This window comes from Myotis myotis, unplaced genomic scaffold, assembly GCF_014108235.1.
Source record: "Myotis myotis isolate mMyoMyo1 unplaced genomic scaffold, mMyoMyo1.p scaffold_m19_p_9, whole genome shotgun sequence".
Taxonomy (NCBI): domain Eukaryota; kingdom Metazoa; phylum Chordata; class Mammalia; order Chiroptera; family Vespertilionidae; genus Myotis; species Myotis myotis.
Genome location: NW_023416401.1, coordinates 40,651,991 through 40,679,065, shown reverse-complemented (window position 1 = coordinate 40,679,065; position 27,075 = coordinate 40,651,991). Strand labels below are relative to the sequence as shown.

At 49.2% G+C, this 27,075-nt stretch overlaps 1 protein-coding gene across 8 annotated transcripts in view; it reads left to right on the top strand.

Moving 5' to 3' along the window:
- Positions 1-26,861, top strand: part of NFATC1 (nuclear factor of activated T cells 1) — a 100,697-nt gene extending 73,836 nt beyond the window's left edge. For all 8 annotated transcript variants that reach the window (XM_036323791.1, XM_036323788.1, XM_036323789.1 and 5 more), the window contains one exon: positions 24,936-26,861. In XM_036323791.1, the coding sequence (XP_036179684.1) occupies positions 24,936-24,938 (3 nt within the window). In that variant the 3' untranslated portion in view covers positions 24,939-26,861. The remainder of the gene's footprint in view (positions 1-24,935) is intronic.
- Positions 26,862-27,075: the final 214 nt, after the last annotated feature.

Genomic DNA, 27,075 nt, shown 5'->3' with positions numbered 1-27,075 from the left:
CAATAGAGGTGTGATCAGCAAAGATTCCTGGTCAAAAGTCTAGCTTCCAAGTGCGAGTGGAGCTAAAGAGGAGTGTGGTGTCTATTTTTCTTCATCAGAGAACTTCTGGTGATTAACTGAGGCACATTTGGTAACTCAAGAAGGCCTGGAGGACAGATGGGACTTCCAACGTGATGGAGAGAGGACCTTGGTGAATCCCTCCCCCCAAAAGCAATAAAAATACTGACAAAACTCTCCAGTCGGTAATTTCAGAGTCTGGAAATTACCAAACAGGCAGGACAAGTGAGAAACATTTACTCATGCAGGACTGGGCCTTGGTGAGAAGAGTACGGCCTGTGATGTTTTAACCTGGACTGTTGCCACCTCCCCGCCAGCTCCATGAAAAGCGAGCACTTCACAGACAGTGCCGGAGATTGGCCTCTTTGGGGGTCCCATTAAGAACCCCATCCCCCAGGGCAGTCAGTATTTTGACTCGTCATGAGCTCCCTGGAAAAGCTGCATTCCTCCGGCATCATCAGAAACAATGGGTGCTGGCCCTGGCTGGGTGGCTCAGTCGGTTGGAGCATCATCCTGTGCACCAAAGGGTTATAGGTTCAATTCCTGGTCAGGGCACATACCTAGGTTGCAAGTTCCATCCCCAGTCACGGCATGTCCAGGAGGCAACTGATCCATGTGTCTCTGTCACATCAATGTTTCTCTCTCTCTCTCTCTCCCTTCCTATCTCTAAAATCAATGAATGTGTCCTTGTGTGAGGATAAAAAAAAAAATTATGGATGCTGGAATTATGCTCATTGGAGCTGCCCAACACTGTGGTCTCAATTGGAACAAAAAGGGACTAAACCTAACTAGATGACCATGGCGGGGGGGTGGGGGGGTGAAAAACGCTGACATATTCCTGGGGACCTCGAAGACTGCACATGTGCACACAGATGTGCGCACACTCAGGGAAGACCTGGGGAAAGAGAGGGCTCCAGTCATTCACCTCTGGCTGACCTTGAGACCCTGCACAAGCACGAGTGAAAGCTAAGGCTGACTTGTGAATTCCCTGCAACACACAGATCTCCTTGACAAATGGCCTAATGGCATTTAACTGACTGACCATTAAACTACACTAACCTGAGGGTGACCCCTAGAAGCCTAGTTTAAACATAAAAGCAAGATTTCTTTTTTAAAGGAGGACAGAGAACTTAGTGGCTACATCGTTAGTTCAGAAAAGTCACTAATCAAGTGAACAGCAACAGGGCGAAGAAAAGAGTCCACAGTAACAACACGTCATGGGGGAAGGGCTGTTTCTGCTACAATATATTATCTATAATGTCCAGTTTCAACCAAAAAATTATGAGAAACACAAAAATACGTCTTATATGTGGGGGCGGGGGGGGGGGGGGGGACTAACCCACAGGCAACAGAAAGTGTCCCGAGAGGGCTCTAGTGTTGAATTTAGTAGCCAAGGCTTCAGATCAGCTACTATATAGTATATGTTCAAAGAACCAAAGGAATCAATGTTTAAAGAGTTTGAAAGTGAGTATGACAACTCTCACTAAAGAGAGAATTTCAGTAATGATATAGAAATTTTATTTAGAAAAGTGCTAAGTAAAAATACTAGTGTGTAAAAATACAATAACTGAAATTAAAAATTCATTAGATTGGAGCTCACAGAGTAAAAGAACCCACAAACTGGAAGGAAGGTCGATGTATTATGCAGTCTAAGGAATAGAAAGAAAGAAAGAAAGAAAGAAAGGAAAGTGAACATGGGTACATCATAAAGCATACAAGCATATGCTTAATGGGAATCCAGAAAGAGAGGAGAAAGAATGGGGTAAAAAAAAATTGAAGAAATAATGGCCAAAATCTTCTCAATTAGATGAAAAACATTATTCTATACATCCAAAAAGGTTAACAAATTTTAAGGATAAAGTCAGAAATTCACACCTAGACACATTATAACCAAACCGTCAAACATCAAAGAAAATGAGACAGTCCTGAAAGCAGCAAAAGAAAAATAAGATACCAGGTACATAGATGCCTCAATAAGATTAACAGGTGACTCCTCTTGAGCAATCATGGAGGCCATAATGCAGTGGGATGTCGTATTCAAAGGAATGAAAGAAAAAGGCTATTGACCAATAAGTCCGTATCTAGCAAAAGTAGCTTTAGGAAAGGAGACATGAAGCTATTCCCAGAAAAGCAAAGATACAGAGAATTTGTTGCCAGCAGATCTGACCTACAAGAAGAACTAAAGGGTGTCCTTCAGGCAGATGGTAACTCAGATCAACACAGAGAAATAAGAAGCACTGCTGAAAAGAATTGCATAGGTAAATAAAAAAGCATGGGCATGTTTTTAAACTTTTTTCTTCTCCTAATTTTTTAAAAATACATAAGACAATCATTACAAAATGTTCCGACGGGCTTACAATATATAAACACATTGTTTGTGTGACAATAACAGCACAAAGGAGGGCATGGGGAAGGAAGCTATATCAGAACAAAGTTTCTATATATTATTAGAAATAAGTATTAATCTGAAATTGTTTTACATTAAACTGCATATTGTAATTCCTAGAGGAACCACGAAGAAAATAACTTTAAAATATATAGTAAACAAAACAAGATCAAAAAAGGCATTTATATAAGCATAACCAATGGACATAAGACACTGGGGGATAGGGGAGGCTAGGGGACTGTCTAGGGCGGGGGGATAAAATGGACACATATGTAATACCCTTTGTAATATTTTAAGCAAAAAAAAAAAAAGGCATTTAAATGATATGCCAGGAAAAATATATTTAACATGAATGAAGGTGGTAATGAAAGATCATAGGAACAAAGCCACTACAAACAAAAAAAAGAAAAACCACAAGATGTGGAAAACAAGTTGTAAAATGGTAAATGTAAATCCTATGGTCCAATCACATAAAATTTAAAAAACCTAAATGCTCCAATAAAAAGGTGGAGCTTGTGAGACTAGATTGGGAAAAACCCCACAGGACCCAACTATATGCTGTCTACAAAAGACCTGTTTTAGATTGAAAGTACAAGTAGGTGAAAGTAAGAGGGCGGATAAGATATGTCATGCAAATAATGACCAAAAGAGATCTGGAGTAGCTATTCTAACATCAGACAAAATAGTAAGGACCAAAAAAAATGTTACTGGAGACAAAGAGGGCATTTATAATGAGTAAAACATAAATTGAGTAGAAAGATATAACAATTATGAATATATTTGCACCTAACAACAGAGACCCATAATACATGAAACAAAAACTAGCAGAATTGAAGGGATAAATTGAAAGACAATTGAAAAATAATAGCTGGAGATTTTAATATTCTACCTCAATAATGGATAGAACAACTAGACAGAAAATCAGCAAGGAAATAAAACAATTGAACAGTCCTGTCACCAGCTGGACTTAAATAACGTCTGCAGAACACTCCACAGAGTGCACGCGTGAGGACCCTTCTCCAGGACAGACTTCCTGCTTGGCCATAAACCAAGCGTGGATAAATTTTCAAGATTAATTTTGATCACATGGGAATTAATCTATAGAATCAACACAGTCCCTGCCAAAATTCTAGCAAATTTTTTTCTCAGAAACTGATGAAATGATCCTAAAATTTATATGAAATTTCAAAGATCCAGAATAGCCAAAGCAATTTCTAAGACAAAGAACGACGTTGGAAGGCTCACACTTCTATATTTCAAACCTCACTACAAAGCTGCAATAATCAAGACAGTGTGGTATTGATATGATACAAGACATGCAAATCAGTGCAACAATAGAGAGTCCAGGAATAAACCCTTATATTTTTGGTAAATTGATTTTTAACAAAAGTGCCAAGCCATTGAATTGGGGCAAAGGATAGCCTTTAAAAAAAAAAAATAGTGCTGGGACAAATGGATAAATACATGCCAAAAAAATGAACTTAAACAATTAACTAGAAATTGATCATGGAATTAAATATAAGAACTAAAACAATAAAGCTTAGGAGATACTATATGAGAAAATCCATAAATTAGGCAAAGATTTTTTTTTTTTAGATATAGTACCAGAAACACAATCCATAAAAGAAAAAAAAATTGATAAGTTCAACCTCATCAAAATTAAAAATGTTGTGCTTCAAAAGATACCATCAAGAAAATGAAAATAGCCCTAACTGGTTTGGCTCAGTGGATAGAGCGTTGGCCTGCAGACTGAAGAGTCCCAGGTTCGATTTTCCAGCAGGGAACCTGCTGGAGGCAGCCAATCAATGATTCTCATCATTGATGTTTTGCTCTCTCTCCCCTTCTCCCTTTCTCTCTGAAATCAATAAAGAAATATGTTTAAAAAAAAAAAAAGAAAAGAAAAATATACCCTAGCTGGTTTGGCTCAGTGGATAGAGCGTCAGCCTGTGGACTGAGGGGTCCCAGGTTCAATTCCAGTCAAGGGCGTATATGCCCAGGTTGCGGGCTTGATCCCCAGTAGGGGGGGCGTGCAGGAGGCAGCTGGTCAATGGTTCTCTCTCATCACTGATGTTTCTATCTCTCTCTCCCTCTCCCTTCCTCTCTGAAATCAATAAAAATATATTTTTTTAAAAAATGAAAATACAAGCAACAGACCAAGAGAATATATTTGCAAAACACATATCTGATAAAGGGCCTGTATCCAGAATATACAAAGAACATTATATCTCAACAGTTAAGACAAACAGCTTAGTCAAAACCTGGGCACAAGACGTAAACAGGCTTTTCTCCAGAGATGATACATGAATGCCTCCTAAGTGCATGAAGAGATACTTGACATCATTAGTCACAGGGATGCAAAAGAAATGCCAGTGCAAATGAGATAACATTGCTCACCCACTGTAGTGGCTGTAATAATTAGGGAGACAACAGCCAATTTGGGAGAGGATGTGGAGAAATTGGAACTCTCACGCATTACTTGTCACTTTGGCAATGTCTTTAAAAAAAGTCAAACAAAAATTTACCAGAGGACCCATCACTTCCACCGTTAGGTGTCTACCCACGAGAAACGAGCACGCACGAGCCCACAGACTTGCACACAAATGTTCTCAGAGGTAGTAGTCACAGTAGCCCAACCTTTGAAACAACCTGAACATCCAGCAACTGGTGAATAGCTAGAAAAAGGGAGATACACTAGTATTCATACTGTGGAGTATTATTCAGCCACAAGAAGGAATGAAGTACTAATTCATGCTAGGACATGGGTGAATCCTGAAACCATGATGCTGAGTCAAAAGGGCCAAACACAAGAGACCCCACAGTATATGGTTCCATTTGTATAAAAACGTCCAGAAAAGCAGAGGCAGAAAATCGCTTGGCACAGGGACGTTTCCAAGGATGAGTCCGGGTCTGCTTCTCCCGTACAGCTCAAGGAACTTCTCTCACAAGGAGTGTTTAAGGTTAAGTAAGCATCGTTTGGTAATGTGCTTAATGAGCCTCTAACATGCTCAGCTCCAAAGGAGACTCGGTGCGTGCAAAGCTCAGGCCGGTGTGTGTCACGTAGTTTTCAGTTTGTGCGGGGAGCACATGTGGTCCCAGGACTCATTCTTTAAGAAGTGTTGGGAGAAAATTCTAGCTCTATGTTAGACGGGTCCTCTCAGCCCTGTACGCCATGCTGATGGTAGAATTTCTCTTAGGGAATAAACATACTGTTCAGTTAAATTAAGGGCTATCTTTAAAGCCTGGACCGAGGTGATGGGAACAACTCCACCTGTTGCCCTAGCAGGATGGACGCCGTCCCGTCCTCTGACGTGGGCGATGGAGGGTCTCTGTCCCGTTAATGTAGGTTGGGCACGCGGAAGTTCGAGTCCCTTTACCTTTTCAGTTTGAATTTTGAAACTGGGTTCTTCCTTCCTTCCAGATTATAATATAAAGAACAAAGAAAGCCTTTGAAACTTCCGCCCTTATCACGCCCAGAGACCTCAGCTTAATCATGGCCTGATACTTGGGACAATAGGCCAGTCAGCCAGGCCCCTCCCTCCGAGCACAGTGATGGCTCCCAGGGCCCAGACGCTGGTTTTCTTTTGTCCCAAAATGGGGGCAGACAGTGCAGGATGCGGTCACCTCCCTGGGCCAGGGGCGGGTGTTATCGGCCCCCAGCCCGTCCTCCCTCCCGCCCGGGGGTGAAGGCATGCCTGGCCAGGCCCTATCAGGCCCTCACAGCTGCTGTTATTTCAGATACGGCAGGAAGTGGGCCCTGAAAGACAGTGGGAGCTCAGAGCCCTCAGGAACATCTAGAAGCGTCTGTGATTTACCCGGGGCCCTGGCTGCAGTCCAGCCGTCACAGGAGGGAAGAGGGGAAAGCGCAGCAGAGACGGTGTCTGGCTTCGCAGACAAGCGGGGAGCTTTGCCATCGCCTTGGGGCCCTGGCCGGCCAAGGGCTCCAGGTGGTGAGGCTGGCTGCTCCCATTGCCCTGGGGGGCGGGACCCACACATGGGCAGCACCCCTGAGCCTCCTTCCTGGACCGTCTCCTCCACCCTCTCTGCCCATGAAAGGGGCAGTCCTGCAGTTTTGTCCTGTGGGTCCCTGCAGATGACTTTAACAGGGTTGAGCTTTGCCCCAGCGGAAACCAGGTTGGAAAACCCAGGGCTGACATTTGTGAGGTCGTGTTTGAGGGCCGAGCAGTTCTGTGCAGACGGGTCCTCTCCTACTCAGCTCGGTCCAGGCGGCTCAGAGTGCCTGAAACACACACGCTCTGCGTGGCCCTGTCCACGGGCAGGCGGGCGGGCGGGCGTCTGCCACCTCTCCCTGCTCCTGAGCGTTTGCTCTGGGACCGGTGCTTAGCGAGGGGCCCAGATGCGACAGTGGCTCCGTCAGCGATCTCGCTAGCATCTGCAAGTGTTTAGTGCGAGAAATTACATTTTAGGACATTTCCTCTTAATTACGGCCCAGGCGAGATTGGTCAGGGTGGAAATGTACTGAGGTCACGTGTCGGGGCTGCCGTGGTCCCGGGAGGGGGAGCCGTGCTGTTTGCTGCTTTTGGCGCAGCTCCTGCTTTCACAGCGTCAAACTCAGTCGCCTTTATGTGCATTTTCCTTTTCTTCCACAGTAGCTGTTGCCAGCACGCTGTAAACTACCGTCTATCACTCAGAGTTAAGAACCTAAACTTTAAAACAAATTAAACTCTTGTTGACATTGTAATAAAAATCAGAATGGAACCGAGCAGCTCAGCAGAAGTGAACTTCAATTATTTCTGTAGATTTAAGATTGTTTTCTGGGATCCCCAGGCTCCCAGCACAGCAGAGTTATTTCCTCCTGGCAGATGGCTGGAGAGAAGAGGTGATGGATGGATTGATGGATGGATGGATGGATGGAGTGAGTGAGGTGGCAGCCGCTGGCCAGCCGGAGGGGCCGTCCCCCCGTCACCTGAGCGGTTGCTCTGGCCTCGGCAGGAGCGTCTGCGGCACACTTAAAAAGGCCGCTACGGGACAGCTACGCATGTTGGGGGGCAGGAGCCATATGTCGGTATTTTTATGCGTTTTAATTTAAGAAAGGAGCTCAGCCCTGGCTGGTTTGGCTCAATGGATAGAGCGCCGGCCTGTGGACTGAGGGTCCCGGGTTCCATTTCAGTCAAGGGCACATGCCCAGGTTGTGGGCTCGATCCCCAGAAGGGGGATGAGCAGGAGGCAGCCAATCAATGGTTCTCTCTCATCACTGATGTTTCTATTTCTCTCCCTCTCTCTTCCTCTCTCTGAGGTCAATAAAAGTATATTTTTTTAAGAAAGAAAGAAAGAGAGAGAGAGAGAGAGAGAGAGAGAGAGAGAGAGAGAGAGAGAGAGAAAGAGAAAGAAAGAAAGAAAGAAAGAAAGAAAGAAAGAAAGAAAGAAAAAGAAAGAAAGAAGAAAGAAAGAAAGAGAAAGAAAGAAAGAAAGAAGAAAGGAGGGAGGGAGGAAGAAAGAAGAAAGAAAGAAGAAAGAAAGAAAGAAAGAAAGAAAGAAAGAAAGAAAGAAAGAAAGAAAGAAAGAGAGAGAAAGAAAGAAAGAAAGAAAGAAAGAAAGAAAGAAAGAAAGAAAGAAAGAAAGAAAGGAAAGAAAGAAAAGAGAAAGAGGCTCAAAACTGTTAGTGAATGTCTGTGTGTTAATGAGGTGTTTGAACTGGATTACAGAGCATTTCAAGCATAGGTCTGACTGTCCTTCAAACTCATCCGAGCACCCCTCCCCACCCCTTATCTTCATCACCACACGAACCGTGAACCACGATGTTTGATGCTCTTTTCACAATCTCTCTCACTCCCTAGGAGGGAAACGGTGGTTTCCACTGGATCCAATGCCAGCTTTCCACCCTGCGTGCCGTTTCCTGCCGTGATAATGTAGAATAAAGCATTGCGGAGAAGCCGGCAGATGGAAAGTGGGTGATTGATGGGTTGGAGAGCGCTCTCCGGAGGCGGCAGGCTCCTGGGAGCTGAGTTTTGACCTGGGCTTCCGAGGGAGCCTTTCCCCAGCATCACCAGGCCCTCGCCCGCCCGCGGCTTCCTCCTCTGGGCGGCTTCCTGTTTCTCTCTGATTTCAGGGCTAGGTTGGCAACAGGTTTCATGGCCTCTGGCTCATAAAAATACTGATGTCCACGTGCACCCTTGTTGACCAGAGCTCCCCTACATTGTCCCCCTTGTTGAGTCTTCAAAGCCCCCGGCCACCTGAGGGGGGCGAGAGTGGCTGAGACGTGGGTGGCGGGGCAGGGGGAGGCGGCCTGTAGAGGAGCCAGGTGTGAGCAGATGGTGCCCCACTCCCTCACCATGCCCCATGCACTTCCTAAATGGCAGGAAGGTGAGCAGAAGAGGACTTAATCGTAATTCCTTCAGGTCTCTCAGCACCACTTGCTGGTTAGAGGAACTGTGGATGCACACAGTCACTCACTGGCCCGTTCACCAGGGTCTTGACACTCACGGGATTTCTAAAGTATTGATCACATTGATTAGGTCAGTGATCTCCACTTGTCCAGCTGAATTCCAGGGCGTTTGGTAAAATGTGCACTTTTGCTCTTGAACGAGGGAGTGGATTTTAAATGTCCCACAGCTGTGGAGAGTGCAGGTGCAGAACATAGAACCCCTCTCCTCCAACCCCCTCCCCCCCCCCCCAGCTCCTGGACTGTGCTTGGGGTCCCCTCCACGTCATCTGGGTCTTTATGACTTGTTGTTATGGAAACAGGCTACAGACATGTCCCGAGGCTCAGTGAGGCGCATGGCCAGCCGCAGCAGCTTCAGTCCAGGGGCAGCAATGGTCTCACTGGTCTGCTGAACGTCTACGGTGAACAGGTCTCTCCAAGTAGCTTGTTTCTTACCTAGTCAGTGTTTTATCTGAGGACATATTTTAAGGCTTCTTCAGAAACCAAATTTAAACCAAGAGAGAAAGAATTAAATTTTCCAAACAGACAGCTTGTAGAAAAGAAAAGGAAAAACTGCAGCAAACAGCATGCAGATTTCCACGGCAGTGACTGCGCCCTGAGCAGACTTCCCAGGTGCTGCTCAGAGACGCACGGAGGGATGCACTCAGCTTTCTACTGCGGACATGGGCACCCAGTGTCTGCAGGTTCTGCATGTAGTTCTGGCACAGCAGGGCCATGAGGACAAGGCCATGAGGACAAGGGCAGGGCATGTGCCTGAACCGTGAAACCCCAGCGGGAGGACAGCGCAGTGCCACCAGACGCTGCCAGTGAGGAGCCCAGGGACTCGCAGAGGCGATGGTTACGGTGAACCTGAGGGCTCAGGGTGGCATCAGGAGGGACTTGGAGAGGAATCCAGTCCAGGGCCAAGGCGGACGGGTCATCTGCTCGGGTGTCTCTGCTCACACGGGAACTGCACTTGGTGTGACTCCACGGGAGGTCCCACCGCTGTCAGGTTTGGGAGTGGTTGGTGGGAAGAATTTCCCCCAGGAAGTGGGAAGGTGTCCCCACTGTACCGTGGCCCCCAGTTCACGGCCCCCCGCCTCCTGTCTGTGTTCAGGAAGGAAATGCAGGTGATTTCCTCACCTGTTCTTGCCAGTGTCCTTAGTAATGCTGTCCCACTACCTGGCTGAGGTGGTCTTAGGGGTTCTGCCGGGCTGCTGGTCTTGGTGGTTAGCGGGGGCACATCCTCAGAGAGTCATTCCGGAGGGTCAGAGCGCGTGCGTGAGGTCCCGCTGATTCGATTTAGGAGAACGAAAGCCCAGTAATGTGCAATTACAAGGACTTAATGGCCCTTCGTACTGGCTGCAACGTCCATGGCACCTAATATGCTTTGATGAATTGCTCATTACATGCAGTGTTGGAATAGCTTCTGTAAAGATTAATAATTGGATAATCAATACCAAAATTCAATCTCGGGTGTTTGTTCCCACGCCAGGGTCGATATGTCCTAAAGATTATGGGACCTGTCTCCTTTGCCTGTGCGTTTTCTGACTTGGCCTCTCTCTCCTACCTTTAGTTTTCCAGATTGGGAATGTTTAAGGGTAACTGACGCGCGGGGTCCCTGTGCACTGTTCTTCGTGCCTCCTGTGATCTTTCTGTCCAGACCTTTACAGCGTGGAAACACAGGCCCCATGCTGGTCAGTTTTGTCTACATTCACAGGGACAGCTTTTACCCTTAGAGTGGGCTCAGCCTGTGGGGGGTGTGGACAAGACGTTAAAGAATTGTGCAGTGAGAATGGACTCAGCAGGCACCTCTGTCGAGGACGGGGCGGGCACCAGGTGGCCTTCCTCAGGTGGCTGGGAGAGGCCGAGAGCAGGTTGCGGGCATCCTGGGGCACAGACATCACAGCCAGGCTCGGGAAGAGGTGTCAGGGTGCACCTGGATGCCACTGGGGTGGGATGGACAGAGGGGCACGAGGAGATGGGTCTCCCCAGGGGCACACGGGCCCTTAAGGACAGATTTTCGCCTCGGCAGTGCTCGCTCTGGCTGTGGGTGGGAAGTGCCTAGAGAACCCCATTGAGAGCCGGTGGCCAAGTGGGCTGTGGAAGTGGTGGACCTGAGGACAAGTGGGTGGACGTGTTCGTATTCCGGACCCGTGTGGGGACAGGCAGGATGCGGGCCGGGTGTGGGTGGTGAGAGGCAAAGGCAGCCTCAGGCAGTGGGGAGCTACGATGGGGAGCTGTGCGTGGAGCTCCGCAGAGGTCTGGGTGGGACCCTTGCTGGAGATGCCGCGGCTGAGGCTGAGTCCCTGGGAGGAAGGCGCACCGTGGGGTGTGCAGAGGACAGACACTCGGGGCCTCCGCTACTTCCTCTCTGGCCGGCCTGAGGGATAGGGCTGCTGGCTGGGAAATGGCTCGGAGAGGACGTGGAGCTGAGGACAGCACACCTGAGATGCCAGCACATAGTACCGCCCAAGATTCCGAGGTGCGAGGTGGGACTCTGTGTTGAAATTGAACTAAAGGCAGTGCTGTGAGGTAGAAAGAAAGAAAGACTTGCCCTAGCCCATTTGGCTCAGTGGATAGAGCGTCAGCTCTCGGACTGAGGTCCCAGGTTTGATTCCGGTCAAGGCCATGTACCTTGATGGGGGTGTGTGTGGGGGAGGCAACCAAGCGGTGTGTCTCTTTCACATCGATATTTCTCTGTCTCTCCCCATCCCTTCTACTCCCTAAAGCTCAATGGAAAAATATCCTTGGGCAAGGATTAACAACAAAAGAAAATAAATAAAGACTTGATGCTGCTAACCCAGTGCTCTCTGCCCCCGGGCTTCTCCCACCAGCAGCAAACCAGACGAAGAACCAAAGCACAACTCTGCTCTGCAGGCACCACATCCAGACCCTGGACTTTGGGGCACCCCACATCTTCTCACGCCTGCCCAAAACTGCTTTTCCGGCTGGGCACTGGTGGCCAAGAGCAGCGGCTACAGCCCACTCGATCACAGGGGGCTTGCATTGCCTCGGCTGGTCCACCAGTGGCAGGAGGGACAGCTTGCAGGACTAGAATCCTGCCCTGTGTCCTCTGCTGTGACTCAGGGGAGGCTGCTGTTCTCTCCCTCTGGGCTGTGGCTGCAGCCATTCCTGGAGCTACAGGATGGCGGGCAATGGCGGGAGACAGCAGGTGATGGTGGGGTGATGGTGGGCAATGGTGGGCAATGGTGGGGCAATGGCTTGGAGATGGCTGGTGATGGCGGGAGATGGCAGCCAATGACAGGGCAGTGGAGGGCGAATGTTGGCGATGGCGGGCAGACAATAGGAGCTGTATTCCTCACTTCTCACCAGCTTCTCCACCAAGGAGAGACAGCAGTGGCTGTGGCTGAGGCCCATGTGCTGCAAGGACCCACCAGGATGCAGCTGCTGACCCGCACTGACATCACACACCTGTGTGGGTGCAGGCTCGTGGAGGGGCCACCCCCATTGCAGATCTCAGTTCTCACACGCTGTCTTTCTGCTTCAGCTTAGTTTCTGTGCCTGTGAAATGGAGGTGGCCTTGCAGAATTCAGTCTAAGAAGTGTGGAGGGGCATCAGTAACTTTAAATAGCACTTTAAAAACTCTTGCAAATTCTAACAATGAAAATGAGAACATCTGCATGTCATCTTAATTCCTTTCTCAACACTCAAAGCCCCGGGCTGCTGTGCAGAGGCCCGTTGGCTCAGAGCAGCTGAGCGGAGCTGTCACCCCATCTTGGCCGTCCTGTGCCACAAGCTGCAGGTGAGGATGGGCTCCAGGTGACTATCTCCAGGTGGCTCTGGGGTTGGGGTGCTGGTCCCCAAGCCTGAGTCCTGAGGAATAAATCAGAGCTGCGTGTTGACCCTGAGATCTGGGCTGGGTGACCTCCTGCCCCCCAGTGAGGATCCAGCTTTTCCAAGCGATTCTCTGCATCCCTCCCCCCTTTTCCATTCAGCACCACAGCCACATGGCATCGTCCATCACTCCCCAGCCTGCGTGTTACTCGACACTGCATTCCTCGGAATGTTTAGGCTGTGCTCAAACCTCAAGCAAAATGTCACTCGTAGTGTTACATTTTCACTTTGTAAAAAAACTAGCACAGAATTTCCTCTTAAAGATTTGAATGAGGTTAGGGTATTTGAAGGTGAGCAGCACTAGGGAAGTAAATGAAGGGTAGAGTTCTCCCAAGGCACCCAAAAGGCTTCTGAGCACTTCCTGGTCGCCCCCAACTAACCCCTGTGTCTCAGACATCCGTGTGGGGGAGGACCAAATCTTGGGCTCTTCAAGTGTTTTGGTTCAGTGGGTCTTGTGGGCCTGAGAATCTGCATCCGTTCCAGCTCCAGGTGACTCGGCCGGTCCCCAGTGTCACGAGGAGCAGGGGCAGGCCCGGTGCGCCTGTGGTGTGGTGTGGGGCCGGGGCCAGGATGCCCCTGGTGTCCTCCGCCTCACCTGGGTGCCCAGAGAGCGGGTCAGACGTGGGAGGCTGACCAGCCAATCACCATCTTCCCTTGGGTTCCGGTTTCTCTCTGAAGATAGTGTTGGCTTTTAATGGTGAAAATTTCAAACATCCACAAGAATAGAATGAATAGTATGATGGGTCTGCACACCCCTCACCCAGATTCATCACCAGGGCGGGCACGATCGGACACCCTCACTCCATCATGTCCTTCAGTTGTGGTGCCGAGATCATAAAAATCAGCTCCCAGGCCTCACACCTTTCCACCCCTCCGTCCCTCACGCACATACCACTTACGTCTTTCAAGTGGCCGTTTCCTTCCAGGGTCACAATGCCGTTGACCGCACCTAACACAGTTACTAATAGTTCTTTGGTAAGGTGAGGATTTGGTTCAAAGTCACATTTCATGACAAGAAGGTGGGTTTCATTTCCCACGAACCCCGGAACTGTCGCTTCCTTACTGCGCAGCATCTTCTGACCCAAACCCGGCAGCTGGTGAGCGGTTCCGGGGCGCCAGCGGACGGCCTGATGGGTGCCGAGGGCTGATGGGCCACGTTGGCCTCTCACACCCAGACTCAGAGCAGCAGCATTTGGCCTTGACCAGCTCATCCGTTGCCCCACCAAGACGGAAGCCACACTTTGTTCCTGCCTTTCACTCTGAGTCCCCTGGTCTCACAGCAAACCTACCCTAACCCGCAGCAGTCTCTCCTTCTCCGGGCCCGTTTGTTTGTTTGTTTGTTTGTTTTTTAATTAAAGGGAGCTTTTAAATGTTTTATTTTTTCAATTCTGTTAATTCTGTTTGAATAGAAATTTCGCCATTTGAGAGAATATATTTCTAGTAACACAAAGAAAGCCCTGGAAACATGCTGTTGGCAGTTTAATGATCCCAGTGAGAGATTGCGGAGTGGGTTTGGCATAGATAAAATAATGGGCAGGTGATGTGGCCAGCACACGCCCTGCCGTACGGCGGAGAGAGGCGAGGAGGACGAGCCTGTGGAAACGCCCGGTCACGTGGCTGCCGGTCCCCACGGGTGCCGGAGTTTCCACACGGGGCGTTTGCATTATTTGGAGAATTCAGGCTAAATAAGGAAGCGGTACTGAAGGTAGGAAAATTATTCTGTTTTAATGGCTGGCAGGCCCGTGTAACAACAGTGTTCATCAGCCAACCCCACATCCAGCTGGGAGGGTCATGTTTTATTAAAACGGTGACTTGTTGTCAGTCAGTCCCACCGCTGCCCTGTTCTCTCTCCTTCCCAAAATAGCAGGCCCCGTGGCAGTGGTTGATTAGGATTAAAAAGATAAAAATAAGTGAAGGCTGAAATCGGTCCAGGACACCCCAAGTAAGCCGAGAACTTACTTTTTAATGAAACTTGAGAAACTGTATTATTTTCCACTGCTTCACAAAGCATCTTCGAAAAAAAAAAAAAAAGCTGAAAGTAAAAAACGAGTTTAGTGATGTTGCAACTCTGCATTTTCAGAATTACAGTGGTTGTGATACACTCATGGCCAAATCGCCCTGTTTCCAACCCACAGTCACAGGCAGCGCCTGGCTCAAGAGGTGCCAGGGCGGCTGCCTGACAGGCCGGGTGAGGCCGTGGTGGACACAGCAGGCTCCCCGTAAATACCTGCCCCTGCTGACCCAGCGCCCCCTGGGCAGGGGCAGGTATTTACGGCAGACGTCCTAAGAGGTTGCCTCTTCTGAAGAAATCAAAACCCACATGAGAGAGACCACTGCGCTCTCCACAGGGCCCCCACCCAGGTGCTCTCGGGGCGCAGATGCACTGTCGTCGTGGAACTAAAGCGTGCTCCCCGCTTTCCACTTTCTCATCTCTGAGTTGTGGCCTCCATCCTGGTGTTTTCACATCCTCAGCTCACACCTCCTCTAATTATTTAAGTCCTTAAATAACAACCAGTGGAAACCGTGAGCGCTGGGCATTCAGCAGTCCCCCAAAACCGTAGGCATGGGGAGCGCAGCTCTGCCCCCCTGTGGGAAAAGGTACAGCCGCGCGAACAGCTGCGTGCTCCCTAGGGCTTGACTCGCCCTCCCAGAATCAGCAGATATGGTAAAGGTTTAGGACAACAAGCGACTCAGAGACTTCCCGAACGGGACGTCTTTAAGAACAAGTTTGGCCTGAGATATTTCTGGTTTCCTTGTGTCCACCTCAGTTGTCATGCTCTGAGGTTACAATACTAACTTTAGCTGAAGGTGTGTTTTCTGGGAACGTTTAAGAAATGCTTTTTAAAATTATCTCCTACTTATAGGAATGGGAAAGAATGTCCTTCCTGTGTTGTTTTGCTCCTTGGAAAGCTGTTTTGGCTTTTTTTTTGAGACGTTTCTGACTCGTCCCCTGTAAGGATTGTGCATTTTTCTGTCCCTCAGAGGAACGTGGAGTAAGAAGTGAGAGCTGCTTTTGTGCTGTGTACTTATTTGTGGTCAGCGTTTAATTGGACAGAATCCCTGGGACATAATGCGACGTGGGAAGTGATCCTGTGTGGACCCCGTGGTGGAATCATGAAGACTTTGTGCTTCGCATTTTGCTTTTGTTTAGACGACAATAATGGCTTTGAAGAAATTGTTCTTTTCGTGGAAAAGCAACATTTTCGCATGTTACCAAACCAGGCACAGAAAAATGACAGTGTCCCTTGCTGGGCTGGCTAATTTACTAAGTGGCAGTAGATGAATACTGTTAATTTTTTTTAAAATTCCTAGTACAATTGGTTTCCTTACTGGAACTAACAAAACTATTGAAGAAGAGGAAAATGCTTTAAAAAGCTTTTTTGTAATTAAGCTAATAGGTACCTATGTCAACAAAGACGGGTTTAATTGATAAAAGTGCTACTTGCAAGGTGTGGTCCTTCTCCCTCTTACCCTTTTGTAAAAAAACAAGGATGAATGAATGCATTAACATTGAGGAGCCAGATTTCTTATTCTGTAAGCCCAAATCCAGTTCTTAGGGAACTAGAATCAACATCTGTGTGGACATCCATCTAAAAATTCCTAGTGCCTACCTCCCTGGCTCTCCCTTCCCCAGAGCCCACAACTCTGGGGCCAGGTGTGGGGCCATGGTTTTGCCTGGCCGATTCCGTATGAGAGAAGTGAAAAGACACAGCTAACGTTTGCATTAACCTAAAAGCCTACACAGGCATTTGTCCTGGTAATAAAAGGGATACACACGCATTGTAAGAAACGTGGAAACTAAACGCATAGCAGGATAAGCCCCGTCTTGTTCACCTTGTGTGTCTTTGTGAGAACATGTGCACCTTGTGGTTGAGCTCAGACTTTGCATTAACTCCAGACTGCTGTGACTTTCACTCACATGCCCGATAATTTTCTCCTTTTTCCGACAATCAGTAAACTGAAAGTTTATCAGAAAGTGCTAGTGCGTGCACACGTCTTTTCTTTATACAAGCAGGTGATTTGAGCTTTGGATGGAGCATTTTAGCAATTGTGCCATTTAAAAAACTGGCCTGAGGCTGAGGAAGCCACCAGCTGGCAGCCCCACCCTCTCTGCTGACGTTGGTGGAATCCTGACGGCACAGCATCCCACCAGCGGGAGCCGGGTTCCACCCTGATTCTGTCTCCCTGCTGTGCGAGGACTGGCTCATCTCCTGCCCTCTCTGGTCCCGTTTCCCTAATAAGCATACTCCCCGCCTCCCAGAGAGCTGGGAGGGAGGCCAGGAGCTTCATGCGTTGTGTGTTCCCCAGCACATGGAACGCTAGTCTCCATTTCGATGACTGAAAATCCCCGATTCGTAAAGCAGGAAGGGGCCTAAGCCGAGCCTCCTGTTTCCTCAGGTGGGACCCTCAGGCCCCAGCTCCTCCGGGAACCATATCACTCGGGGCTTCAGAGGCGAAACGAGAACAGGAGCTGGTCTTCCAGCCCCTTCTCCCGACAGCGAGCGCTCAGCCTGCAGAGGCCTCAGGCTGGCCTTCCAAAGGACGGCCGCAGGCCCCCGCGCTGCCGCTGCCTCATGCTTCTCTGTGCGATGGTTGGAATGCTGTGCCCTGAATGCAGGGAGGATGTGGGACTGAGCAAAGTGGGAAAGGAAATCACAGGGTTTTCAGGAGTGTGGGTGTCAGCGTTGGTTGGTGGCCATCCGAGAAAGCGTCGCATGGCCCAGGCAACGCTGGACAAGGGGACGTCAGGCCATCTTTAAAGGCAAACACACCTAGATATGCGCTGTAGTTTCCGTCACTCTTTAGGGGGCACTTTTCCTCCAGGGTTCATTTCTATCTTAACTCTGGTCACGTAACGTCCTACGTTTCCTGGGATCTACGGGCCACGCTAACTGCCAGGACACGGCTTTCTCCGCGGCCATTCTTTCCTCCTGCAGGTTAAAGTGACACTGTTATCCCTTCACTCAAAGCCCCTCCCCACAGAAGCATGACTGTCACCCCTTCCCTGAGAGTAGCGAGCAGGACGTGGGTGATAAAGCTTGGGACTGAGGAGACAGGTGACGCTGTGGAATCCTGTCCAGACTGCAGTCGGGCCTGGAGCCCCGGGTCCCAGCCAGGAGGAGGCCTTCGCAGCGGGTGGTGGGCGGCTGCCACTTACTCGCCGACTCCCAAGAACGAGTCACAGCAGGTAGAGCACACCCATGTGGTAGAACATCTGCTCTGTCCCAGTCAGGCCTCCGCCCGCCTTTTTCATGTGAAACAGTGTGAGTTAGGGGCCTGGCGGCTGGGGCTTCTGGAGGCTTGGTGCATGTCAGCAGTCTCTGGGCACCGAGATCTTCACGGGGCACCCGGTTCACCTTCCGTGTGTTTTAGAGCAAAGGAAATGCTGACCATCATGTGTGCTCTTACAATGCAGTGGAAAGTAGGTGACAGGTCCCACGTGGTTCCTTTGGTCATGTCCCTCTTCTCCTTTTTAACAAAACAAAATGTTTAAAGCACATAAAAGCTGGTACAGGAGAAAGGACTTGGGGGGGAAAAAAACCTGTTGTTAGCTCCAGCAGAACCACCCGTGCACGCACATGTGTGTGTGTGTGTGTGTGTGTGTGTGTGTGTGTGTGTGTGTGTGTGTGTGTTGCTGGTGGTGGGTGTAGATGTTTTGCTTTTCTTGAGAGAAGCTGCCTCAGAAAAGGGGGTAATCGCTGTGCCCTCTCCTTCCTCCCCTTGGGAACCCCACGTCTGCGCTCTGAACGGGTGAAACCAGCGAGGACCAGACGAAGGGGACGGTGGTGGAATTAGGAAGGGAGGGACAACAGGCCCAGGCACCAACAACAGGCCTGTGTCCGCCCACCCTCCCAGCACCCTCTTGGGGACCACAGCTCCTGGTCTCTTCATGACCTTTTAGTAAGTATTAGAAAACAGCTTGCACCTACCATCGACTTGCAGTGCAGCTCGCAAGTGCCGTCAGAAGCTCTGAGAACCAAGGCCCGAGGTGCTGTGGGGCAGCAGCCATGCTCTGGTCACCAGGTCCTGGTCTCAACATCCTTGCCTCTCAGCTGAGTGTGCCATGGTCTCTCCATGTACAAAATTCGCAGCCACTGTATCTGTCCTTCCTTCCTTGTAGGATGCTGCAAATATCCAGATTACTGTCTGTGCCAGTGCTGAGGAGCCAGAGGACTGGGTGAATAAGTGCTTTGCTCAGTCCTTAAAATGAGATTTCAGATTCTTTGTTGCTTTCAGAAACCATGAATTCAGAAGCTTTGCCTAAAAGCTAGGCATTGAGAAGGACAACCATATTAAACAATATTCAAACTCCAACAATGCCTTCCCTATTTGCGCGGCTGTCAGTAGTCATACAAAACCCATGAGTGACCCTGAGAGATGGACCTTGGATATTGCACTGCAACATGAGGCTTTATGTCAACCTTTTCAAAATCGTGATCCAAAAAAAGAAATTCATTAATGAAAGTACATTTTACTTTAAAAAGGGCACTTCACCTTCATTTGTACAACTACTGGTGAAGAACCTAGCGATTGTCTTCTTAGCAAGAATCTGGGTAATATTTACAGATAAGGTAAGCACAGGTAAAAAGCTGTACATTTTAGCTTTTGTATTTTTTTTTTAAATATTAATTTCCCTTTCACTCAACTTCAGATATGTATGTAGAGGTGGATTTGGGTGTGTAGGACACACATACATACATCCTGCATACACATCCCAGATTAGAACACGAGTTCGAACTGCCACATAAGTTTTAGAAAAAAGCAATAGTTTCCACCTTAGGAGCATTTTAGTGAAAAAATTAAATATAAGGGAAAAAACCCTTCTTATTAAATCAAATTGTGGTGTAACAGCTCACCACATCCTGTTGAGGGACATCTGACGTGAAGCCAGGCAAAGGTTCCGCTTTCAGGTCTCTGACGAGCTGTGAGGGTCACATGGTACCTGCAGTTCAAAATACTTCTATAAAGAAAAACCTTGGTGTAGGTGGAAAAGCTGAATAAGAAATGGAAACTATCAGCAGAAAGAAGACATTGTGGGAAAGCGTGGGTGTCATCGACATGACCATATCAAAGAGAGAAAGCCACTCCCAAAATAGCCCGCGCAGAGCCCAGGGTAGCTGTGAACTGATACGGACTCGGAACCATGACCTCATGGAAGAGAAATAGGAAGTTGTGGCCAGGACTGGAGCGGGGCAAGAGGGTCCCAGGTTTTTATTCTCGGCCCGGTCATCAAAGAAATACTTAACCTTCCTCAGCCCTTCCTGATGGGTTCTCCGTCCATCTGTGACACGGGAACCCTCGTGGCTTTCCTGACTCAATGACAACACAGGCTGTAGCTGTGGAAGAGAGGGTAGCTTTATGCTTGTTGGTCCTCAGTTGTGTAGAAGGTTGTGTGGGACTTTGCCCACTCTGAACTTCATGGTTACCCATCCTCAGCTGTGTAGAACATTGCGGGGGACGTCATCCACTCCGCAGTGTATGGTTGTCCATCATGGCTTGTTGTCCATGGAGTGCTTAGGGGAGATTCTAGAGCAGCGGTTCTCAACCTGTGGGTTGTGACCCCTTTGGGGGTCGAACGACCCTTTCACAGGGGTCGCCTAAGAACATCGGAAAACACATATATAATTACAAATTGTTTTTGTGATTAATCACTATGCTTTAATTATGTTCAGTTTGTAACAATTAAATTGGGGGTCACCACAACTTGAGGAACTGTATTAAAGGGTTGCGGCATTAGGAAGGTTGAGAACCACTGTTCTAGAGGATGTTGACGCATGTGTGATGGTTCTTGAGTGAGTCCCCAAGATGTCTGAAACATTGTGATCTGTGATCCCGACTTGATATTGCTGGGCTTGGAAAAGCAGGGTCTAATGACCCAGCACTTCCAGCGTCATGTTGTTGGAAGGGAAGCAGGGCCAGTTGCTCATCAGAAACCAGTGGACCACGATGACAGGCAGGCGAGAGCTTTGCTCACTGGGTGGGCCCTTCCAGCCTCCTCATTCTCCTGACGTCCCCAATAGGGTCAGATAGCAGGGCCAACATGGGAACCGGGCCCTTGGATGGCTCAGGACACGCTGCATGGTTTCCACACTCACACCCACTTCAGGGGCTCCGCCAGGTTCAGGTGCGACCGTGGGCAGTAGGGGAAGCCCACTTATGAAGTTTCTTCCCCTTTTAGCTTTTCAAACAGATGTTATTTTCCTGTGGTCTGTGTCACCTTGAGGAACCAGAAGATTATAGTTGCTTTGCTTATTGCCTCCCTCCTCTTCTCCATCATTATTGCCCTCAGACCTCCCTCCTCTTCTCCATCATTATGTCCCCTGGACCTCCCTCCTCTTCTCCATCATTATTTCCCCTGGACCTCCCTGCTCTTCTCCATCATTATTTCCCTCAGACCTCCCTCCTCTTCTCCATTATTATTTCCCTCAGACCTCCCTCCTCTTCTCCATTATTATTTCCCTCAGACCTCCCTCCTCTTCTCCATCATTATTTCCCTCAGACCTCCCTCCTCTTCTCCATTATTATTTCCCTCAGACCTCCCTCCTCTTCTCCATTATTATTTCCCTCAGACCTCCCTCCTCTTCTCCATCATTATTTCCCTCAGACCTCCCTCCTCTTCTCCATCATTATTTCCCCTGGACCTCCCTGCTCTTCTCCATCATTATTTCCCTCAGACCTCCCTCCTCTTCTCCATCATTATTTCCCCTGGACCTCCCTCCTCTTCTCCATCATTATTCCCCTCAGACCTCCCTCCTCTTCTCCATCATTATTTCCCTCAGACCTCCCTCCTCTTCTCCATCATTATTTCCCTCAGACCTCCCTCCTCTTCTCCATCATTATGTCCCTCAGACCTCCCTCCTCTTCTCCATCATTATTTCCCCTGGACCTCCCTCCTCTTCTCCATCATTATTCCCCTCAGACCTCCCTCCTCTTCTCCATCATTATTTCCCCTGGACCTCCCTCCTCTTCTCCATCATTATTTCCCTCAGACCTCCCTCCTCTTCTCCATCATTATTTCCCCTGGACCTCCCTCCTCTTCTCCATCATTATTTCCCTCAGACCTCCCTCCTCTTCTCCATCATTATTTCCCTCAGACCTCCCTCCTCTTCTCCATCATTATGTCCCCTCAGACCTCCCTTCTCTTCTCCATCATTATGTCCCCTCAGACCTCCCTCCTCTTCTCCATCATTATTTCCCTCAGACCTGCCTCCTCTTCTCCATTATTATTTCCCTCAGACCTCCCTCCTCTTCTCCATTATTATTTCCCTCAGACCTCCCTCCTCTTCTCCATCATTATTTCCCTCAGACCTCCCTCCTCTTCTCCATTATTATTTCCCTCAGACCTCCCTCCTCTTCTCCATTATTATTTCCCTCAGACCTCCCTCCTCTTCTCCATCATTATTTCCCTCAGACCTCCCTCCTCTTCTCCATCATTATTTCCCCTGGACCTCCCTGCTCTTCTCCATCATTATTTCCCTCAGACCTCCCTCCTCTTCTCCATCATTATTTCCCCTGGACCTCCCTCCTCTTCTCCATCATTATGTCCCCTCAGACCTCCCTCCTCTTCTCCATCATTATGTCCCCTCAGACCTCCCTCCTCTTCTCCATCATTATGTCCCCTCAGACCTCCCTCCTCTTCTCCATCATTATGTCCCCTCAGACCTCCTTCCTCTTCTCCATCATTATTGCCCTCAGACCTCCCTCCTCTTCTCCATCATTATTTCCCTCAGACCTCCCTCCTCTTCTCCATCATTATTTCCCTCAGACCTCCCTCCTCTTCTCCATCATTATTGCCCTCAGACCTCCCTCCTCTTCTCCATCATTATGTCCCCTCAGACCTCCCTCCTCTTCTCCATCATTATTTCCCTCAGACCTCCCTCCTCTTCTCCATCATTATTTCCCTCAGACCTCCCTCCTCTTCTCCATCATTATTTCCCTCAGACCTCCCTCCTCTTCTCCATCATTATGTCCCCTCAGACCTCCCTACTCTTCTCCATCATTATTTCCCTCAGACCTCCCTCCTCTTCTCCATCATTATTGCCCTCAGACCTCCCTCCTCTTCTCCATTATTATTTCCCCTGGACCTCCCTCCTCTTCTCCATCATTATTTCCCTCAGACCTCCCTCCTCTTCTCCATCATTATGTCCCCTCAGACCTTTTCAACCACAGAATCACCAATCTTACTAGATCACATTTGTGGTCTGGGACTTTTGTTATCCCTGGTCATGGGGTGGGAAATAAAACCCTTCTCTTGCTGTAGGGTAACTGAAGGGGCCATCACTTCTTCACTTGGGATCCTTTGCTCTGCCTGGTAGGTCATGGCTGGTCAGCACCCTGGATTAAGTCACCCTCTGCCATCCATTTCCACCTTCCCTGTGCTCCTGCTGCCCGGCGGGAGGACTGCTGACCTAGGAGCCCAGACCTTGCCATGTTGGCCCCAAACCTGTTGCTGCCCCCATGGCCTCAGGTCTGTTTTAGGAATAAATGAGATGATGACACTGAAAGCAACTTGTGGACAGTCCGGTGCTGCAGAAATAGGCGTGGTGCCGCAGTGTCGTGTTGTAGTAACTTGTCTCTGTCACCTCACCAGGGACTAGCTTTCTGCCCACAAGACCAGTGTCTTTCTAGGTATGTTCCACACACTCTCTTGGTGTGAGACACCCTCCCTGCAGTAAGCCTTCTGCTTACCCTGACACACCCTGTAGAAACTCAACATTGGTGATTTTTTCTTTGTCAAAATGTCCTTTGATGTAGCAATGTCCTGCCAAATAACAAATGGACACATGTCCTAAAGAAGAAAGAGCGTAACAAGTGAAATGGGAAAGAATGGGACATCACCTGTGCGTCCCGGGCCCCTGTGTGCTTCAGCAAGCATCTCAGCCCAGAGGTCACTGCGGGCAGATGCCTGGGAGGATGAGGAGAAAGCTGCCTGGGCCTGACAGACATGGCAGGGCTGCCCTCCCTTCTCCACGGTGCCCAGGACTGTGGCGGAAAAGCCACCTGCAGCTAAGAGCCGCCTCGTGCACGCTCTCAGCAAGTGTTGTCCTGATATCTGCTCTGAGCTCTGGGCGTCGCTATTGCCCAGCGGCAGCTGTGACGAGCCCTAGGAGAGGGTGAGTCCCTCCCAGTTTGTCCCAGTCACTGGTTCGCCATTTTCAGGGGAGTTGTGGCATGTCACGTCCCTGTCTCAGGCTGGGCCCCGCTGTGTCCTTTGCGGGCAGCCAGCTGGAGCCCCTCGCCCAGGCCGCAGGTGGGCTCGGGCAGAGGGTGGACCCTATGGCCTTGGGTCCCGGCCAGGCCATACCTTTGGGAAGAGCCAGGGTTTGAAGTTTGCGGTTGGGGTTCCTGCCAGTGAGTTCTGTTATCAGGTCCCATGACACAATTCCTGGTTCCCCCAACTGTGTTTTATTATTGTTATTCTTTAAAATAGTTGGGGGGGGGGGGGTGGATGTTGAAAGGGAATTTAGGGAAGGGAGTGGGGGAGATGAAATGTGCACCAACTAATTGCTCAGGAAGCCACCCTCGGATAGGCCGGGGCCTTTGCAGAAACACATGGAGTTTATCTGGGCAACAGAGGGAAACCTGGCAGTTCCGTGACGTGAGCACAAGCTCCCCACCTCCCAGTTCTGTCAGGAAAGTGACCGTGGTGACACCTCCCTGGTGACATTTCCCCTATCTGGGTGCCCATCGGTGGTGGAGGGAGGGGTGTTGTGCAGCTCACTCTCGATGGCCTTTGCTCATTTCCTCTCTGGCTGCCAAAAATCACAGGCTGATAGTGGCCGTGGACAAGGAACCAGAGATGAAGGACGAGACCCCACAGAGGGGGCTCCTGCTGCCGGTGCTGGCCCCTCTCCGACTTGACGATGAGGCCGAGGGGTGGTCAACGAGCGTGGACTTCCAGAGGTGCTTCCATGTGGGTGCCAATTGTTGGTTTTGCGAACCCACGGACACCTCGGTGGTGCTTTCCTGCCGGAAGAAGATGCACTCAGGACCTGGGGAGCCCCTGGTGCACCGCGAGCAGGAACTGCACCGCCACCAGCGCCTGAGTCACGGCAGCCAGGTCCTGGGCAGCCGCACTGCGGGCTCAGCACATCTTGCGGACGTGGCAAGAGTCAGGAGGGGAGCCAGTTCCTTTCTCACAGGCTGCACTTAACATCCTGAAAGCGTGGCTGATGGAATTGCTGGTTATTTACATACGGTTCCACGCAGAGTGGTGGTCTCCTAATGCGTTCTCTTATTTCTGTTTTCTTGCAGTAAATGAAATAATACGAAACGACCTCTCCAGCACCAGCACCCATTCGTAGTTGGCAACATCGGGACTCACTCAGGAGCCACATGGTGTCGATGGGTGACAGTGGAGGTTCAGCATCCAGACTTCTGACTAAATAAACTGAGCACAACTGGTACCACTCAGAACTTCCGACTTACTGAAGATGTGTTATACGTACAAAGAAGTAGCTCTTTAACAGGAAGGAGGGAAGGAGGGAGGGAGAGAGGGAAGGAAAGAAGGAAGGAAGGAAGGAAGGAAGGAAGGAAGGAAGGAAGGAAGGAAGGAAGGAAGGAAGGAAGGAAGGAAGGAAACTCCATCTGCTGAAGGAAAAGTCATCTCAAGAAGAAAATAAAGGGTGGGCTGGAGTGAGCGTAGGAGACAGACTGTGTGACGGCACCCCCATGGGAGTGACCCCTGTGGCAGCCTGACCCCAGTGCACCCTCGGGCACCCCTGGATTTCAGTACTGGAAGTGCCTTATTTAATCCAACCACAGCATCAGGGCATCTTAGACGTAAGCATTAAACTTGCCACCAGGAGAGTATTTATTGGAGCAAAGCTATAAAAACATTTCATCAAGAGGCTTGATCAAACTTTGCAAAAAGCAGGCGAACACTGGCAAGCGAGGCATTTGTGAGGAAAACTGAGCGTTCGTTCCCTACTTTATTTCAGCTTTTCCTGGGCGGCTGTGCTATATGATTTTGTTGCCTTATTCAGTGCATTTTAGGGATCTTCCAGTGTTTCATCTCAGCTCTTTCATAATACCCTTCCCTCCCCTGTGTTCCTAAAACCATAGGCTTGTCCATTGTAGTATGCTAGGATTTCGTTTTTAATCTGGCTTCGAAATTAGCACAAGTAGGTTGAATAGCAGAAGATAGGTTACTGGACAAGAAAAGAAATCTGTCACAGGACAGGTCTTGCATTTGCATGTATGTACATATATAGGCACATATTTATGTATAAATAAGAAATAGGTGGTCTGCGGTCTTGGCCCAGCAAGGGCTTCTGCGCCAGCAATAACCAGCATCAAACCTGGCTCTTCAGCTACTCCCACTGGGCCCGTCACCCCCGACAGGCCTACGTTTTTCTCGTCTCGTGCAGATAACCGAGCACTTTAGGAGCCGGGGGAGGTGCGCTCAGAACACCCTGTGTTACCACATGGTGAAATTGGAAAGTGACTGTAAATAACATTATGAAGGGAGTGTAATATATTTGTTCGGCTATAAGATTATTATTTCACAGAAGCCTTATAACTCTGCTTCATGTAAGAAAATAATTACCAAAAACGTTTTAATACGCGGCGATTGTAGTAGGTTTCAGACTAGTTACTGTTAACAGATAGGGTAGTGTAAGCTTTACTGCTGCATTTTGTACCGTTAACAGCTTCTTACACATTACTCCTAGCCACAATTTATTGTTTCACGTAACCAAAAAAAAAAAAAAAAAAAGCATGGTTTAATTAAAACATGTTTAACCTGATACTTGTGCCTTAGGAAGTTATGCCCCCTCCTGGAACCTGCCTGAACTGCAGCCGCGAGTGCAGGCTGTAGGTCCTCATTGAACCTAACGCGACGGTGGAGACTCTCCCACCGAAAAAGTTATTTTTAAAACGTTCTTCTGTATGAGTATGTCTTACTTTTTTAACTCAACGAACATGTGAAAGCCACATTGGTCACATGTGCACATATCGGTGAAGAATTGAAGATGTGTGGCTACGTGTGCGTACACACGGTCCTGCTCCCCGCAGGCGCCCCTCCTGCCTGTGACCCCAGAACCCGCCTCGCGTGTGGCATCGTAGACTTGCATGAAACACTTCTGATGGATGTCATGTGGAAAGGGAATGTTTGATGTTTGCGTCCGCTATCTCTGTAGTTAGGAAATAGACCCAATAAAGCAACACTTTCTCGCTGGACACTCCGGGCTGAGGGTGAGTCATTCCCGAGTGGAAAGTCTGCCTCGTCGGGAAGCATGTTCGCTGCTGCAGGGACTTGTACCTGTGAGAAGGGCTTTGTGTCGTGGAGATGCGCTGATACGATCTGATCGTTGCGCCTGGAGGTGCGTCTTGCCGACAGAGCTCCTCTCTCTTCCTTCTGTGTTTCAAGGGAGCCCTGTGGACGTGGGCGGAC